Source organism: Epargyreus clarus, unplaced genomic scaffold (genome assembly GCF_041222505.1).
Source record: "Epargyreus clarus isolate Ecla_fem2 unplaced genomic scaffold, WU_Ecla_fem_2.2 ptg000012l, whole genome shotgun sequence".
NCBI lineage: Eukaryota > Metazoa > Arthropoda > Insecta > Lepidoptera > Hesperiidae > Epargyreus > Epargyreus clarus.
Window position 1 is genome coordinate 8,174,304 of NW_027332220.1, and position 19,917 is coordinate 8,194,220.

Sequence of the window (19,917 nt, forward strand, 5' to 3'; positions counted from 1 at the left end):
AAATATGTCGTATGTGTCACCACTGCGAACCAATTTAAAAATCAATTACAGTTCCATTGTCCACAATACCCTCCCCCATTTCACTGCACAGTGCAGTACGTGCAGGAGTATAACCCTAAACTGCTGCTATAACTCAAAAATATATCGTATGTGTCACCACTGCGAACCACTTTAAAAAGTATTACAGTTCCATTGTCCACAATACTCTCCCACCATTTCACTGCACAGTGCGGTACGTGCAGGAGTTGCGTAGCGCCGGTCGAAGAAAGTGGCCGCAGTCGTCGAAAACACAACTGTATTTAACGTCTCTGTTCTATTAAGACACCGTCCAAGTCGTAAACAATAAATAAATACACCTTAAATACAACCAGTGTCACCGGAACTAAGTGGAACATTATTTTGACACAAACCACTTTTAAAAAGTGAAGTGGTTTCCGATAGAATAGTCGAAAGTGTAAAGTGTTTTTTGTGCTATGTTACCGTTCACGATACGTTGTTTTCGTGAAATCAGAAGACATTAAGGTAAGTTCGAAAACGTCGACCCTCTTTGGTTCGGTATTGATAACGCTTATCAGTGCATATTTTCTTACACGTAATAAAGATTATGCTAATGACCTCAGACCAAAAAAAATTATACTTAGCCTTTATGTTCAGTAATTGAAATCAGAATGTAACACACATTTACAAAAAAATAGTAATAGTGTAATTAACTGTTACGTAAATATTCGACATCAAATAAAAAGTTAACATTCGCCAAATAAATGAAATGTAACATGCCGCTTAAAGTGCATACAAGCGGAATTTGTTCTTTAATGCAATGTTCCTCGAGGCGTTGTCTTCTTTTTTTTGGTTTAAGCTATTTAAGGCATGTAATGTATTTTATTTTAATCTATTTACGTCCATTTTTAATCATCAATTTATTTAATTCTAACATTCTAAAGATCGAAAAATAACAATGTTTACTATAAAGAAATTGTCAAATATCAATCGCTGGTAGGCAAAACATTGGATAGTTTGATTATAAATAACAGGCATTTGTAGTACGGTATTTTGAATAAGTTTAACAATATCATGAGAAACTGATGAAATTTTTATTTTCAGTAATAAATCTTATATATAAAATTCTCGGGTCACAATGTTAGGTACCGTACTCCTCCGAACCTTTACCGATTTTCACCAAAATTTATATGCATATTCGGTAGGTCTGAGAATCGGCTACTATCTATTTTTCATACCCCTAAGTGATAAGGGTTGTTCAATGTTCACCCGTAACATTTTTTTATTTATATGGCAATACAACGTTTGCCGTGTCAGCTAGTAATTTTCTTAAATGGATAAATTGACAAAAAGTCAAAACTGATCTTTATTTCGGTACTATCAAAATTTAACTTGTGAAACATCCGAATAAATACATTGCGAGATTCTAAAATCAACCAACTTAACCTAACCTAAATAAATCAGTAATGTATGTCAAACAGTATGTGAACAAAAATCAGTATTCGAGCGAGTTGCAATGAAGCGCGGTATTTAAAACGGAGTTACATAACATTGGGTATTTTCACCGGAACCTTTTAACATTCTAGAGGTACCCACTACACACAAACACACTACTACTACACGTACACACACATCGCCGTGTTTATTAAGTGTTTAATGGCAAATAAATTATAGAGAAATGGAGTTTTTTTTTTTTTATATTATAGGAGTAGCAGACGAGCATGCAGTCCACCTGATGGTAAGTGGTTACTGCCGCCCATGGACATCTGTAATCAACCTCAGATAGGATTAGATATTCCTATCTGAGGTCAGTCACAGATGCGCTGCTACCCCTGAGGACTAAGCTGGAACGCCTCGGAAAAGTCTGTCTCCCTTACCACACCCTTCAAACCGGAACACAGCAGCGCCTAACACTGCTGTTATTAGGTAGAAATAGGTGTGCCGGTGGTGCCGCCGGAGTCGAACCACAAAGGGTTCTACCACCTTATAAATTACATCGGACGTAGAGAGAAAAAGTGTCATCTACTGGTTACCAATTGGTAGTAAGTCGGTCTGTCTTATAATATGTAAACTTTCTATCAATTTAAAATGGTGTTATGCGAACTATGGTGGTGGAACGAATGGTGTTATGTGATGCGAACTAAAAATGTTTGTATGAAAACCGGGACAATTTCCTGCAATAGACTGCATATATTAATCTCTTTGTTTTAGTCATTAATGCCCGTTGTTAATAATCTATCTATCCAATTTTTATCTACCAATGATCGAAATTTGACCATGTTTTGTTATAGCGGCCACCGTTATACCTACACACGTCACACATACTCTGTAAAAAATCAAGTGTCTGTCTATTAAGGTTCGAAATATAGATAGATAGAGCCCTGTGACAGACGGACAGACAGCGATAGTATAGGCGGCTTAGTACATAATAGGGTTCCGTTTTTACCGTTTGTGTACGGAACCCTAACCGTACTAAATGCTGCCCTACATTTAAGAGTGTGCGCTCGTGTGTGCAGATTCACTTTCTACTAAATCTATGCGATAGCATACAATTAAGAAATTGACGCAACGATTACCTACCTGCCCGTGATATTTTTTACATTACGTATTTTTTACATACGTGTCGTTGGATTCGTCTAAATTTGGGAGCGACATAGGCTACTACTGCTAATTTATTTTTATAATAATTCTCTAGTTCAATTAAACATAGATATATGATTCTAAAATATATTAAATTTAATTCATTTCTGCTTTAAAATACAACAAAACATCCCGTCATTGGAATGTAATGTAGAGCGTCGGTATTTGTAAGGACGACGGTGCGATGACGCGGCGCGGTACCGTTACCATACCACCGGCTGGTCACGTCTTCCTGTCACTTGACAACCGTGACCACGGCACTGTTTAACGATCTTTTTCTTTATATTTCTTATTTTACAGTTTTTGCTCGATAGTTTACAGATAACAAATGATAATGCAATTTGCATAACTTTTACATATTTGTGTCTACTGAGAAAATTTAATTTTGCATAAATTTACTAGAAATATTCGAATTTAATATTTTGTCATCTCTGTGGTAATTGGGTCTCTTTGTGGCGAATTTGTGGGCGAATTTTAGCGCATTTTTAGTTTACTTTTATACACCTTTAGAAATTAATTATAAGCAATCACAATCATCGAGATATGAAACAAAGGTTGATTAGAAATAGGTAAAAAGTACCATTGTACATAGATAAGTAAGCCTCCTTTACTTAAGGTTCTTATATAATGACATGAAATTGATGTCATTTCTAATATAATTGAGGAAAAATTGGTTAATTAGTGTTTTACTTGATTTTGACTATAACTTTCCACGATCTCTTCAGACATCTACATCAAACACGTGTCATAATTTAAACCGGAATTTGGTGACACAGCCTGTGCTTCTTAATTATATATCAAACTAAACACAGCAATTGGCGCTGATACGTATCAATGTACAAACAGTATCGTTTATGACTAAGATTATAATCTTATTATCACTTTCCAGGTGTGGAGATGAGCTCGATAGTGAACGCGGCCGCGGACGTGATATCTGGCACGGCCATCGCAGCCGCAGGTACGCAGGTACATGTCCAAGATTTCATAATTTATATAAGCCTTTAATTGATTTAACCTTCCTTATTAAAAAAAGAGAAATGGACACTTTTTAAACTTACCGCCCCCTCACTATGCCATGGGTGCCATGAACAAACAAAGACGAATATACAAACACCCAGACCCAGAAAATAAACCTAAATTTATCATTCAGATATCTGTTTGGCCGGGGATTGAACCCAAAACTCATTGCGCATCACGCTGGTATGATGGCGGAGCGCCATGCAGATTGTCGTTATTATTTTCCTTGATAGTTCGATTCCGGCGGCACTAGGGCCACACCTGTTTCTGCCTAAGAACAGCAATGTGAAGTAAAAATATACTTTTTTGTCATAATATTGAAGTAGCCTTAGATCATGCAGTCCATCTGATGGTAAATGGCTGTCGCCTTGGGTCATCTATCATCAAAACAAATCAGATAAGATAAGATTAGCTTATTCTGGTGATGTTCCGTTTTGGAGCGAACCACGTGTTGGTGGTGGCATGTGTGGTAGTGTATATATTATTTTTGTATGTAGGAGGGAGGGTGGTGCATACTGCAAGGTTTAAAATACCATTATACACAGACAATTCATCCTAACTTTAATAATCTTCTATCAACAGGTAGCATGGTTCATCCCGATGTTAGTGGCAGCGATCGCCTACTTCCAGTTCGACCAGACCGACCCAGAAGGCAGGCCAGCGGACGTTGGAGACGCGAGGATGCTGCCGGAGTACGACTTCATCATAGTGGGTGCCGGTTCAGCCGGTCAGTGAGTATATTGTTCTTAAAGTGCTTTTTTCAAAGATCTTATATTAGTTCCCCTCAATACTGTAATCTTAATCTTAATTTTCCGTTCAAACCATTTAGTAGTTTTTACACTAAAAGCGTAAAGATACATTGATTTATATTCTAAAGATTATTTTCACTGTGAAAATAGATTTAGAGAACTTTAAAACTGAGTGAATATCAATTGTTTTCACCATTCCATTTTATGCTCATAAATGTTTATGATATGACTACAATGTGGCTGTGCAAATCATGACAGACCTAAAAAAAAATATTTCAATAACACTTGTTACATGACTGAATCAGACCATAAATGCATACCATAGCTCCTTTAACTTTATCAAAACATTATTTATCTGTAACCTAAACACGAATCTAATGTATTTATCAATTGCCAATAAATATATTTAAATTCAAATCTAACTTAACCCTTGAAGGCAATCTACATAACATTATACTAAGCTGTCAGTGCTTACATATCCCTATAATTTATTTAAAATTTTATTTATTTAAACAATTTTTAACTATAAATCAATGCGAATTTTTCCAGGTGCCGTAGTAGCGAATCGTCTATCAGAAATAGGACATTGGAAGGTGTTGCTGCTGGAAGCTGGTGGAGATGAGACGGAGATATCGGATGTCCCTATCCTGGCTGGCTACCTCCAGCTCAGTAAACTGGATTGGAAGTACAAAACTGAACCGCAGGGGACTAGTTGTTTAGGTAGGTGACACTTAAGTAAGCTTTTGGAATACTACTCGTATATATTAAAATTCCGTGTTCAAAGAACAACTTGATTGAACAAGGGGGTACGGAAACATAGATTGATAAATAGTTATTGACGGAACACCCCCTTGTGGTTAGACTCTGGCGGCACCACCGCCACGTATATTTCTGCCTTGACAAAGAGAGACATACTTTTCCGAGGCATTCCAACTTAGTTCTCGCGAGTAGCGGCGCATCTTTGGCCGTCCGCAGGTAGGAATCTCATCCATAGGTGGCAGTAGCCCCATACCATCAGGTGGACTGCAACCTCGTCTGCTACTCCTATATTAAAAAAAATTAAGAAATATTTTTAATCAATTCGATTTAATTTCATTTATTTGCTAAATTGCTAAATTAGATAACGATGAGTTTTGACGAAATTAACAAATTATTTATTATAATTATTAAAAATATCGATGATATTCGTATATTTTCCATGGACTTAGACGTTTTATATTTACTTAATTTATCTATTCATGACATTTCCCATTAATATAATTATTATTATCCTAATAAAATGTAATGTTACAAAATTGCAATAGGTATCTCATAAATTATATTACTTAAAATATTATTCACTATATATTTTAAAAAGATTATCTGTCATAATTATTTCAATATTTAAAGACATTTATTTTATAATTACAGCCATGGAGGGTGGCCGATGCAACTGGCCCAGAGGGAAGGTCCTTGGTGGAAGCTCCGTTCTCAATTACATGTTATATTTGAGAGGGAACAAGAAAGACTACGACACTTGGGAGTCATTAGGAAATAAGGGCTGGGGATACGATGATGTTCTATATTACTTCAAGAAATCAGAAGACAATCAAAATCCTTACTTGGCTCAAACACCATATCACAGCACGGGAGGGTATCTAACAGTATCCGAGGCTCCTTATCACACACCTTTAGTTTCCAGTTTCATCGAAGCTGGTTTAGAAATGGGTTATGTCAATAGAGATATCAATGGCGAAAATCAGACGGGATTTATGGTAGCTCAAGGCACGTTGAGAAGAGGAAGCCGTTGCTCAACATCCAAAGCGTTCTTGAGACCTGCAAAGGATCGTCCTAACCTTCACATCGCTATGCATTCATACGTAACTAAAGTCATGATAGATCCTCGTACAAGGATTGCGTTTGGTGTAGAATTCGTGAGGAACAAGATGGTGTATCGCATCAGGGCACGCAAGGAAGTCATATTATCAGCAGGCACAGTAAATTCTGCTCAACTATTGATGCTATCAGGCATCGGTCCAGCAGAGGAGCTAAAGAAACATCGAATACCTCTAATACAAAATCTTCAAGTCGGAAAAAATCTGCAAGATCACATAGGTTTAGGAGGGTTAGCATTTATGATAAATAAGCCTATTTCAATTGTCGAACATCGTCTACATACAATGAGTACTTTGATGGAATACGCTGTGTTGGGCGAAGGGCCTTTGACCATTATGGGTGGCGTGGAAGGTCTAGCGTTTGTCAAAACGAAGTACGCGAATGCATCAGACGATTTCCCGGACATAGAGTTCCACTTTATTTCTGGATCAACGAACTCCGACGGCGGTGAACAATTAAGAAAAGTTCATGGCCTATCCGATAAGTTTTACGATGCTGTATTCAAGCCGATTAATAATATGGACGTGTGGAGTATAATCCCTATGCTACTTCGTCCGAAGAGTAAAGGTTACATCCAATTGAGAAGTGCGAATCCGTACGACTACCCATACATTTATCCTAACTACTTGACTGACGAATTTGACGTGAAGACGTTGATAGAGGGCGTGAAGATAGCTGTATCCATATCAAGAACCAAAGCATTCCAGAGATACGGTTCTGTGTTAAACCAGCACATATTTCCCGCGTGCACGAAGATGCAAAGATATTCGGATGCGTTCTGGGAATGTATGATACGACAGTATACATGTACGATCTACCACCCTGTTGGCACCGCTAAGATGGGTCCTTTCTGGGACCCGGAAGCTGTTGTTGATAATGAACTGAGAGTGTACGGCGTGAAAGGGCTGAGGGTGATAGATGGCAGTATCATGCCTAATTTAGTCAGCGGGAATACCAACGCACCAATAATAATGATTGGTGAGAAGGGTAGCGACATGATAAAGGAATATTGGTTGAAACGCAGAATGTCCAGATATTACGCCTGATGTGGACGTACAAAAGTATTCGCAACAGTATTATTAAATATGTTCTGTATATAATTGTTAAATTATTTATTTATGTTTAATTTATTGTCATTCTACTTTAAATTACAACTTAATTTTAGGTTTTTATTTATTATCTAGGGTAACAATAAATTATGTGTTAAAAATTATGTTTGATTTATTTTTGAATGAGCATAATCAGTTAGCTGTGAAAATAAGATATAAATAGTACGTTGAATTCTGCGTATGAAAACCCCTGTTAAAATTACATGGCAATTGTCGTAATATTGTGTGAATAGCAACTAAGTTAACAAACTACATAATGTAAACCTGCCATATCAAATTAAAATAATGTTTAAGGAAGTGAAAAGTAAAACTATTATGAAATTAATTATCTCCACTCTCAATCGTCTCCACTCCTTATTAGTGGGTTGGTAAAATTTATAAAACAATTTTTAACAAAAAATACAACCGACTTCTATGTCACTACAAAGTAAAAAATAATTGAAATAAATGTTGGTTTAGTACATATTTCTGAAGTCGGCGCTCAATATATTTAGTTGGATAACGATGTAAACAGCGTGTCTAATATGAGCGCCGACTTCAGAAATATGTACTAAACCAACATTTATTTCAATTATTTTTTACGGTTTATTCCGGAAATCCCCACCGACAAATCCCTACCAGTGGGGATTGTTATTTTTTTTGCCAAAAATCCCCACTAATAAAACTAACTCAGCTTAGTGGGGATTTCTGGAAAAAGAACTAACAATCCCCACCAGGTTTTATAGTTTCAAAATTAATTAAAAAAATCGTTAATCTTTAAGTAATCATGTCAATATTATAATCAACTTTTATTATAAATTGTTTACATTGAAACGATAACCAAAAATATTTACAACAATTAACTGGATAAAGAATTCATACGGATTGGACCCACCCGCTCGCAGGGCGCTACCGCGCCCTTCTCGCTTAGTTTTACATTATCTTATATGTTCCAACCTAACCTAACCAATTCAATACGAATCACTATAGGCGAGGCTATATGAGATACTATATTATTGGCTAGGTAAGGTAGGAACAGAAAAGTAAATGAATCAAACTAGGTGGTAAAACTCTGCGAGTGGGTCGGTCCAATTTACCTTAATTCAATAGTTAAGAAAAACTACAACGTATTCATTAATCATATTTTATATTTGTAAGAAGTAATTGTCAAGTTACTGTGGTTTAGGCCAGCAGTGTCCTTGAGTCACTAGAATTGAAGACTTGAAGGTCAAAGTTATCGGGGTTAAGACCTTGAAGGTCAAAATTTTCATCCTGTGTCTGCTTAGTGACGTTAATACATATTTGAAAGCACAAAATGGCTAACTCCTATGGTTTAGCTTGGAAGCACACCAGCATTATCAGAGTGAAAGAGTTGAAGGTCATTTTTTTCATTACATGTACCTACTTAGGACCTGTAATATATGTGGTTTAGGCTGGAGGTACCTCTGTATCATCAGATCTAAGGAGTTAAAGATCAAATTTTTCATCATATATCTCAGCTTATTGACCTTATTAAATATCCATAAGTTCCAAATGCTTAACTTGTATGGTTGAGGCAGGAGGCACTTCTGCATTACCAGGGTTGAAGAGTTGAAGGTCGAATTTTCCATCATATCATGTTAATCTAGATACTCAATGTTCATTTTAAGTTTCATGAGAATTGAGTGGGCAGAAGGTAAGATGTCATAAAATATGTAAAAAGCAGGGGCAGTGATGATGATTTCCACCCCATAACTTAAGTTCTACTCATCAGAGCATACTAATGTTAAGGTAGGAAAGTACGGCAACGAAACACCCTTCCATATGAAAAAAAAGAAAATTGTAATTGGTTAAGAAATACTCGACTTATTGAAGTTTATATGAAATCTGTTTTTTTTTTTCAATTTTCCAGAAAAACTGGCGAAAATTTTCAAATTTCCTCGAAATGTTTCAAAGGGGGTCCCCCTGTGAAACTGGCCGCATTCAGTGGTGTATGAATCATGTCGATCGGTCGGGGCGTCGTGCAAAAATCGCCGAACGAACATAAAAAAAAATATATATACTCGTATATATATGGTCGAATTGAGTAACCTCCTCCTTTTTGGAAGTCTGTTAATAAAAGACGATTTCATTAAAGTAGTATGTGTTTACGGAGAGAGGCATAGAATCACAAACTTTTTAGAAGGTTGGCTAACGACGATGTAAAATGTTGAAATATTTTTTATCCAGTTAATTGTTGTAAATATTTTTGGTTATCGTTTCAATGTAAACAATTTATAATAAAAGTTGATTATAATATTGACATGATTACTTAAAGATCTAATTAAACGATTGACGATTTTTTTATTAATTTTGAAACTATAAAACCTGGTGGGGATTGTTAGTTCTTTTTCCAGAAATCCCCACTAGCTGAGTTAGTTTTATTAGTGGGGATTTTTGGCAAAAAAAATAACAATCCCCACTGGTAGGGATTTGTCGGTGGGGATTTCCGGAATAAACCTTTTTTACTTTGTAGTGACATAGAAGTCGGTTGTATTTTTTGTTAAAAAATTTTTTCACCCTTTTTAGTGATGACATACTAACATTTATTAATACAATATAAAATTGCAAAAACGTGATCATGAATGAAGGTAAGGTCTGAATTTACATTGATTGGAACCGCCCGCTCGCAGGGCGCTGCCGCGCCCTGCTCGCTTAGTTTTATATTGTCTTATATGTTCCAACCTAACCTAACTAAATAGTCAATGATGAACTGACTTTGCAATTCCATTCGAACCTACACCAAATATCTTCAAACACAACTCAATTATTCCCATCGGTTGAGGAGTTACATATTTTGTCTCCGAGCCACATTATCAGACCCTTAAATAGTCAATGATGAACTGGCTTTGCTATTTCATTAGAACCTACACCAAATATCTTTAAACACAACTCAATTATTCCCATCGGTTGAGGAGTTACATATTTTGACTCCGAGACACATTATCAGACCCTTAAATAGTCAATGATAAACTGGTTTTGCAATTTCATTAGAACCTACACCAAATATCGTCAAACAAAACTCAATTATACCCATCGGTTGAGGAGTTACATATTTTGTCTCCAGAACCCACTCTGATCATATTTAAATGAGACCAACTTGTAGCAATTGTCCACACACGAAATTAAAGGCATTAAAATAGGTTCATAAACGACGAAGTTATGGCTGTTATATTTACATGGGTGGAGGAGTTCCCCTCATTTTCTCCAGAACCCATCGATGGATTCTAACCATATTTAAATGGGACCAATTTCCAGCTCGTCCCTACACAATAAAAAAGAATTATTAAAATCGGTCCACTAACGGCGGAGTAATTCGTGTACATACATAAAAAAAAAAAGATACCGGCCGAATTGATAACCACCTCCTTTTTGCAGTCGGTTAAAAATAATGGTCGGTTGACTTATGCATTACATATAGACGCTAATTATAGATAATTGCTATTAAACAAATCAGTGTTACAGTAATTAAATAATGATTAAATTCAAATCACATTATTTTAAAGCGTATTTGTTATTATAGCAATGTTACAAGTTCATGCATTGTGAAAATTTAATCTGTCTACCTATTACGGTTCAATAGAGGAAGCGAAAGATTTTGGAGATCCCGGAGTCCTCTACGCAGCGCCTAGGACGGCCACCGGGGGGTTTTAGTGCGGTAAGAGTCCCACATAACCCTGTGTCGCTCCCACGGCATCGGGTACCTTTTGAAGGTTTCCCCCTCGTGAACAAAAAACAAAGTCAGATGAACAGATATCGACAGTTTAGTAATAGGGTTCCGTTTTTACCCTTAGGGCACTGAACTGTAAAAAGGTTTCTCTTAGGTGGACTGTACGTTTAGTTATAGGAATAGATCATAGGTCCCCCTTAGACAACACACGCACTGCGTACATAATTACCTACTTCCACTTACCTACAAATAAAAGTGTGTTAAAAATCAGGTCAAAATACATAATACACAAAAGAGATCATGTCGTAACATACATTGTCGAAGGTACGTCGCGGCGAAATTGCTGACTCCAGTATGACGCTTTTATTGAATACAGACTAATGTAAACACAGACACTTAATAATTATAAATATCACTTAAGTAGTATAACTAAATAAAATAAAAAAAATAAAACGCTTTCTACGCTCACAGCCCCACAATAGGATCCCCTGTGTCGTGGATGCCACACACATAGACAAATACATAAACACCCAGACCCAGAAACAGAAATCTAAATTCATCATTTAGATATCTGTCTGGCGGGGGATCGAACCCGCGACCCTTTGCGCGTCAGACCGGTATGGCGGCCGCTCCGCCACCGTCGTCTAACTAAAACTATTTTTAAAAAATCTGACTGTTTTAATAAATGACTATGTTACTAATATAGTTAAGAGTTACACGAATCTAACGACACTTTGTATGTTAAAATCCGTTAAGCTATGTGGGTTGTATGGCATGTCAAAGATTGAGACATTCATACGCTCGGAAACATTGCCTTCCGCAATTGTGTAAAAATCGATACGGGACTTACAATAAATGTGCAATAAGATTTATTGAGACTCAAAGAATTTCCGCCTCTAATCGAATCTGGAACTCTTGATACAGTATTATTTTTCTCTTATACGAAAACCGTCCCGACTCAAGAAATATTCAATTTTGGGCACTTTATCTAAATTTTGACATTCAACATAAAATTTTGACATTCAAAATAAAACATAAAATGGCTACAAAAAATGTAAGTTTAATGATATAATTTACTTTTGGTTTGAAAATAACATTTGTTAATTACAGATAACATCGCAAAGACGTCAACGGTCATAAATTTTGGAAAAACATTAAATGCATACAATGGATTAATATAATGACATAAAAAACAATACACACCGATTAAGATTATAATTACAAAAGTATTTACCTCGAGGTTGAATATTACTTTATGTTCAGTGGCTATTGCCGCTCATGGAGATCTGTAATCAATCCCAGATGATAATCCTACCTGAGTTCGGTTACAGAGGCGTTGCTACCCCTGAGGAGCTGGATGTTGCTCTTATCACACTCTTTTCAATTCAGAATTTGAACGTGCCTCTAGAAACACAAAGTCATATAATTTTATCAGCTCTATATATCAACGGTTATTGCATCACCGGTACTCAATGACAAGCATGAATGCATGAATATCCGAAGAATAGATTTATTTAAAGTAAAAAAATATAGTTGACAAATAACCATTTTAAAAATTCTATTCATTTCATCAAATTAGTCATAATTTCGTATGCAGAGGTCTGCATTTACACGATAGAAATATAACTTGACCGACGCAAACGTATAAGAATGGGTGTAGAAGGCATGAAATTTTTGAACATGCCTCAAGAAATGTCGATAAGTAATCAATTTCAGATTATGGAAAAAAAACATTTCTTTTAAAAAAATTGAGATAACATTACACTGACGACATTTTGATATTACTTAACATATTTAAAACAATGCCTTGTCCGAAAGTAACCTTTTTCTTCAAACGACAATACACATTGATTTATTGCTCTGTATTTCACAACAATATCAAACTGACCTGTAAACAAAAACTTGCATCGTTGCTAATTTTGATAAAACAACAGCTTTCCAACTGCTACATTATCAGTATTGACCGCACCGTGCGCGAACAAATCCATGATGTCAAGTGCAAGTGCAAGTGCATTTTCAATAAAACCGATCGTATCTAGTACTAGAATCATATTTGGTTTACTACCTGGTCTTGGCGCGTTGATTCTTCTCCGAATGATCATACATTTGTATCGACCAGACATCGAAGACGCGCCACATCGTGTGAAGGACCACAATCTTGAGGAACTGTATGAATGTTACGACTTTGTCATAGTCGGCGCCGGTTCCGCCGGCTCCGTTCTTGCTAATCGCTTATCAGAAAATCCCGATTGGCAAATACTGTTACTAGAAGCCGGTCCAGATGAAAATGTGCTATCAGAAGTCCCCGTTTTGTTTCCGACTCTTCAAACGTCGTCCTTAGATTGGCAATTTGTAACAGAACCCAGTGATAAATATTGTTTGAGTATGATTGATACGCGATGTAAATGGCCTCGAGGAAAGGTTTTGGGTGGATCGAGTGTTCTGAATGCTATGCTTTACATAAGAGGTAATAAACGAGATTACGACAATTGGGAAGCTATGGGTAATCCTGGCTGGTCATACAGCGACGTTTTGCAATACTTCCTAAGGTCTGAAGATATGAGGATACCAGAGTACCAAAACGATGCTTATCATTCTACGGGTGGTCCTATATCCGTAGAATATTTTGGGTATGAGCATCCGATTACAAGAAATATTCTGGAAGCCGGTCAGCAACTGGGTTATAACATACTGGATGTGAATGGAATGTTTCAAACGGGGTTCACGCGTTCTCATGCTACCATCCGCGATGGGCTGCGATGCAGTACAGCCAAAGGATATCTTCGACCCGCAGGCCGAAGACAAAATCTTCAAATCAGTACACATTCCGTCGTGGAGAAAGTGCTTATAGACGAATTTCAAAGAGCTTACGGTGTTAAATTTACGAAGCATGGTGATTCGCGCATTGTTAGAGCAAAAAGGGAGGTAATTTTGTCAGCTGGTGCTCTTCAATCTCCGCAACTGTTGATGCTGTCGGGTATTGGTGACAGTGAACATTTAAAAGAGCTCGGTATACATCCTATAGTAAACCTGCCTGGCGTAGGTAGAAATTTGCAGGATCATGTCGCTATGGGAGGTCATTCATTCCTCTTTGATAATCCATACACAAATGGAACAGAATACTGTTTTAACTTAAATACAGCGATGAGTTTTGGTAATTTGATAGATTTTGCTGTTCACAAAAAAGGTGTGCTATACAGTATGATAGAGGCGGAGGCAATGGCGTTTGTTAATACGAAATACCAAGACCCAGCTGAGGACTACCCTGATATCCAGCTCTTCATTGCACCAACAGCTGATAATCTTGATGGCGGACTCTTTGGGAAGCGGGCTAATGGTTTAACTGACGAAACATATGCTGAATTATATGAGGATATATTATATGAAAGTTCATTTTCAATAGTGCCGTTGCTTCTTAGACCAAAAAGTCGTGGTTACATAAAACTTAAAGATGCAAATCCTTTTTCACCTCCGTTAATTTATCCGAATTATTATTCCGAGCCGGATGATGTGGCTGTCATAGTAAGTTGCAATTTATATAAATATGACAAATATAATTAAGGCAAAGTTAATTCTGACTGTAAAAACTAGTAGACGTTAAGTCAAATATTTAAAATTTCATAGTACATAATATATATATATTGCAATGAAATATCTCATTTATACATTTCATTTATTAATTTATTAGTTAATTCAACAGCGATGCATACAATATTTCACAATATACACAGTAGGTTGTAGATTATATCAAAACAGGATTACACAGATGGGATAGGTAGACAATTAACGATGTGTATTTATGCGTTCAATCGTGCTCATGTGTGCGTGTGTGTATGTGGGCGTGCGTGTAGCGGTGATTTTTTTAATAGTAAACATAAGAAGGAGGCACTGCACATCCCTATTTTTTAATATTTCCAGGTTGAAGGTGCGCGAATAGTCCAAGAATTAGTCAACCAGCCAGCTCTCCAAGCTTTAAACGCCCGTCCGAACCCAAACCGCAATCCCGGTTGCGCTGAACACGCTCTCATGTCGTACGAGCATCTCGAGTGTCAAGCGAGGCACCACTCTTTGACAATCTACCATCCAGTTGGCACCTGCGCTATGGGGCCCGTGGACATTCCGGGGACAGTTGTAGACGCCAGATTGAAGGTAATTTAAATAAATATATATTTAAAAAAAAATTAACAACAGCAAGCTTATTATGAGACTAAAACTACTTCGCAATAATCCGATACCAATAGGTATCATGGTATATATTTTAAACCATGCAGTATGTAAGGATGCGTGCAGATGCAAAAAATAAACTATATACACCACCAATTTTTTTTATCGATGTATCAATGTAGACGTGATCATTATAGACGTATGACGTAAGCATATCACAAGGAATTTATATAAAACTGAATGTGTGCCTACATTGTGCATGGAATAGGTGACATTACTAAATATTCCTATTATTTAATTAACTTGCCGGCCTATCAGTCTAGTGAATATCTACGTTAAGGCATTACTTTAGAGGAGTTTTGCTTAAAATCCTGTAAACAAAATAAAACAACCAAAAATGCAAGTTTACTATATTCTCAAATTAAATTATATTTCAGGTACATGGAGTCAGGAACCTTCGTGTGGTAGATGGTAGTATCATGCCAACAATAGTTAGTGGAAATACTAACGCGCCCATAATAATGATCGGCGAAAAAGCTTCGGATATGATCAAAGAGGATTGGGTTATTGACAACGAATACAACACGATCAGCTGTAACGTTGGTCCTAATATATATGAGGCAAAGGATTCCCAAAACGAAAGCCCTAGCAGAATAGATTTAACACCAAAATATTCTTTAGACCTCATTCACGAGACTTCAGAACTGTATCCTTATTTACCAGAAATCAATTTAAACAAAATTAACGATGCTAGATCATTCACTATAAACAAACCTAACAATCAGATAAACCCATATCAAAATCCAACTTATAAACAAGGATACAATGGCATTCCATACAACATTCCTCTACCATATCACTATTCTTCGTTCCCTTACGCTGGTACAAACCTTCCCATTCAATCACATATACCTTACTTTTTCAAAGGTCATATAAGTCCGGTACATTCCATCCCATACCCTTACAACTCACATGGTACACCAAATCATGTCTACCCACAGATATATCAACCATATCCAACAGAAGAAATTCAAAATGTGATATGTAACCCAACAACACAAGGACATGCAAACAAAAATTGCAAAGGACCAACACAAAATTTTCGAAATAGAATATGGAAACCGATACAAGACATCGAAAATAGGATATTGGAACCCGATTATATTCAAAAAGAAATCGAGATTTCCAGCCCAAAGAAGTGCAAAAAAATATTATGGTTCGACTACAATGGTACACGATACGAAATATACCCGTAATAATGGCATTAATTTATCATTATTGTAATTATTATATTATTACATATGTATTACAATATGATTAATTATATCTATAAAATATTTAAATGATTTATATCCATATTAAAGATTATACCAGTTTTCCTACAGTTGAAATTATAATTAAATAATTATAACTCAAGATAAGTGTTCATTATAATGTTTTATCTCGTTTACTTTTGACTTGCAATGTGATATGCACGTGGCGAACAAAATCCTCAGACGTGGCAACGCATATAATATGATCGCATAGAACCACTCATATAGTTATTCTGTGTGGAGTTCACTTATATAATAGTTGTTATTATATAAACAGAGTTGATTACAGATGTCAATGGACGGCAATTACTACTTCCCACAATATGATAGCCTAGTTAAAAACTTAAAAGGCAGCAGTGATAGCCTAGTTGTTAAGAAACTCGGCCTCTTGATCGAGGGGTCCGAGGTTCAAATCCCTGGCACGCACCTCTGACTTTTCAAAGTTACTCGTATGTGCGTATTAGAAATTAATTATCACATCGTGAGGAAATCTGAATACCTGAGAAAAAAAATAAAAAAGAAGGTTTCAAATGTCATGATTTCCGAATTTAATAATTATTTTTAAACAATTTTATACTAAAACCTTATAGTTATAGAGTATCCGATCTGATAATTGTGACATTTCGAATTAAGAAAAGAAGAATAGTTGTCACTGTCAGTTTTTAAATATGGAAGTTAGTGGGACGGGAGAAAAATACATTAGATCAATGTTATTTTATGTTATCCTGATAATATGTTGTGTTGAAAATGTGGAAATAAAGCAAACCAAGAAAGGTTCATTAAAGAAATAAGTGATGATGGAATTAAGATGGTGTCAAATATATGTAACAGTACAACCTGATGTGATCATTGAATAAATATGTACTACATAAACGTTGTTTTTATTACACTTCAGAAGCGGCAAAAACCCAAAAAGAAGCGGAAAGAACTCAAAAAGGCCTGTATAAGTTTTTATGCATTATGTTAAACTCTTTATATAGATGTTTTCGAAGGTACCTACTTATGTAAAGTCTACCAATTCGCACTGGACCAGCACGGTGGACAGTGTCCTGATCCTTCTCATTCTCAGAGGAGCCTCGTGCTTGGCACAAGGACAGTAATGGGTTGATGATGATATAGATAAACCATTAGGTATTCTTGCTTTTATGAATTGTTTTTAATTGAAGAATTCCCTGTTTCCATGGTAGCCATGAATGAAGATGCTATTATTTGTGTAAAGATTCTCTTTAACATGTAATGATGATGTGTCAATATGCTTTTAATATGCTAATATTATACTTGGATGTTTTCAGTAATGGTTACTGGTGAACTATGTTTGTTCATCAGGGTAGATAAGAAGCCAGTAAACTATGATTGTTTACCAGGTTATTGTAATGGGGCCCGTGGACTATGCTTGTTCACGGGATTAAAGGAATGAAGCTGTTGAACTATGATTGTTCACGGAATTAAAGGAATGAAGCTGTTGAACTATGATTGTTCACGGAATTAAAGGAATGAAGCTGGTGAACTATGATTGTTCACCGGTCTAAAGAGGGTAGTGGTTTGTCCATGGGTTTAGAATGATTTATTTATTATTTTTGGTATTAAAGATTTACTTACAAGAGAAATGGATACATATATTTACATGGAATTGGATATTTTTTGTTAATATTTTCATTTAATTCAATACTCTCTCAAATGAGTTTATAATATTATAAAGTTATATTGATAAAATAATTGTATGAGACTCACTACAGATTTGTATAAAAACATTTATAAATGTTTCTTAATGAGAATTAGAACGGACAATGTCCCAAGTATACTGTCTATGTTTCAGAGGAATAATGATGTTTAATAATGAATTATGTACTCCACCTGATACTCTTTAAGGCGCCATTCCAAGTTGTGTGGTAAAGATATTGAGAGCCAAGAAGTGGACATATTAAGAGTCTGAGTTCCATCTCATGCTGGGATGATGAAGTTTCACTTTAGAAGATACGACGAGCTTATGAACATATTTTCTACCAAGGCCATACAAGTAGGTAATAAAACTTGATGTACCTGGGTTTACTCCAAAAATATGAAGAACTAGCTGACCCGGCAAACAATGTGTTGCCATATAAATTTGGTGAACAATCCTTATCACTTAGGGGTATGATTTCTATGATTCTTTTTTTATGGAATAGTCAATAGTGTTATTTTTTTTCATTAGGGATGACTGAGAGTGTTATAAACGTAGGAGTAGACAAATGTAATCAGAAAGCTTCGAATTGCTAAGCTATCGGGAGTTACACGTGTTATCGTGAGTCAACCTTAAAAGATAGACATATGCTGTTGTGGGATATTTTTTATATAATCTATAAATAATCTCTGCTCTTATTAATTGTAGCGTGATGAAAAGTTTACTATATCCAGATCAAGAATATTAAAAATAATTGTACAAAGTTTCGTTAAAATCCGTCCAGTAGTTTTTGTTTCTATAACGGTTATACATACAGACAGACAGATGGACATATAGACAGATAGACAGACAGGCAGACTGACAGACAGACAAACAAACATTTTACTGATTGCATTTTTGGCATCACTATCAATCCCTAATCACCCCCTGATAGTTATTTTGGAAATATATTTCATGTACAGCCTCTCAACCTATGCCTCTCTACAGATTTATTACAATGTTATCTTGGAATATGATCCGTTGGGTGGGACATAGCCATTTAACACTAGCTAGAAAAGAGAATCTTAACTAATATTTCATGATAAACTATAAATATTGAATTTGTGCAATATTAGTGGCAAACTATTTTGATTATATTAAGTATATACAAGATGTTTGTGTGATTTTGTTTGCGTGGATTTAAAAAAAATGACAATTAAGTATACCTACAACATCAACTATAATGCTTATACGCACACCCATAAACTGAAATTAACTATCCTGGCATATCATGCAATGTTACGAAGAATAGGTAATTCGGAATTTAAATTGTAATAACTTTTGTGTTAAAGTATATCACTTTAAATAACACTAAGACTAATGTTAACTTGGTTTACTTAAAATTATTGGTTATCCTTTATGCCATTTCAAATACAGACAGGCAAAAATTCTAAAAATGTTGTAAATTGATATTATTACTTATTCTCATGTCTCCTAAGTATTTTCATGCACAAATAGTTGTATAATATGGGAAGTTTATATTCTTATCATATAGAATAGATGGTATTCCTCACCGACCAATCAGGAATGGAGAACAGGTATTAAATAGCTTGGAAGTCAATGATTTACTGAACCTTCCATCTTCACAATAGCTTCAACCTTTGATTCAAAAAGACTCCAAAATGTATTTACTAAGAAAAGGTCATCTGGAAAACAATGTTTTAAAGAAAAAAGCAACATCAAATCA

The 19,917-nt window shown here is 35.6% G+C and overlaps 4 protein-coding genes across 5 annotated transcripts in view; 3 read left to right on the forward strand and 1 right to left on the reverse strand.

Annotated features, from left to right (window-relative positions):
* Window positions 1–19,917, reverse strand: part of Flo2 (flotillin-2) — a 398,911-nt gene that overhangs the window by 78,922 nt on the left and 300,072 nt on the right. The window lies entirely within an intron of this gene.
* LOC140746298 (glucose dehydrogenase [FAD, quinone]) lies at window positions 223–7,395 on the forward strand. Of its 2 annotated transcripts, none has more exons than XM_073078399.1 (5): window positions 223–522; window positions 3,527–3,603; window positions 4,237–4,381; window positions 4,953–5,123; window positions 5,814–7,395. In XM_073078399.1, the coding sequence occupies exons 2-5, from the start codon at window positions 3,535–3,537 to the stop codon at window positions 7,322–7,324; spliced, it is 1,896 nt and encodes a 631-aa protein (XP_072934500.1). In that variant the 5' UTR covers window positions 223–522; window positions 3,527–3,534; the 3' UTR covers window positions 7,325–7,395. The 2 variants fall into 2 exon arrangements, with proteins under 2 accessions (XP_072934500.1, XP_072934501.1); XM_073078400.1 differs by having other exon boundaries at window positions 3,527–3,595.
* The window catches only part of LOC140746300 (glucose dehydrogenase [FAD, quinone]), a 28,698-nt gene continuing 19,818 nt past the window's right edge, over window positions 11,038–19,917 (forward strand). The window contains exon 1 of the mRNA XM_073078403.1: window positions 11,038–11,043. The gene's annotated coding sequence lies outside the window, so the exon portion shown is untranslated. The remainder of the gene's footprint in view (window positions 11,044–19,917) is intronic.
* LOC140746539 (glucose dehydrogenase [FAD, quinone]) lies at window positions 13,059–16,475 on the forward strand. The gene is made up of 3 exons (XM_073078693.1): window positions 13,059–14,576; window positions 14,973–15,203; window positions 15,656–16,475. The coding sequence occupies exons 1-3, from the start codon at window positions 13,149–13,151 to the stop codon at window positions 16,472–16,474; spliced, it is 2,478 nt and encodes an 825-aa protein (XP_072934794.1). The 5' UTR covers window positions 13,059–13,148; the 3' UTR covers window position 16,475.

What these genes read in the sequence shown, in the direction of transcription:
- LOC140746539 (XM_073078693.1), top strand. Translation starts at nt 13,149, where the DNA reads ATGATCATACATTTGTATCGACCAGACATCGAAGACGCGCCACATCGT. An exon ending in CGGATGATGTGGCTGTCATA is followed by an intron (nt 14,577 to 14,972) that starts GTAAGTTGCAAT and finishes TAATATTTCCAG; the next exon opens with GTTGAAGGTGCGCGAATAGT. An exon ending in TTGTAGACGCCAGATTGAAG is followed by an intron (nt 15,204 to 15,655) that starts GTAATTTAAATA and finishes ATTATATTTCAG; the next exon opens with GTACATGGAGTCAGGAACCT.
- LOC140746298 (XM_073078399.1), top strand. Translation starts at nt 3,535, where the DNA reads ATGAGCTCGATAGTGAACGCGGCCGCGGACGTGATATCTGGCACGGCC. An exon ending in TCGCAGCCGCAGGTACGCAG is followed by an intron (nt 3,604 to 4,236) that starts GTACATGTCCAA and finishes TTCTATCAACAG; the next exon opens with GTAGCATGGTTCATCCCGAT. An exon ending in GCAGGGGACTAGTTGTTTAG is followed by an intron (nt 5,124 to 5,813) that starts GTAGGTGACACT and finishes TTATAATTACAG; the next exon opens with CCATGGAGGGTGGCCGATGC.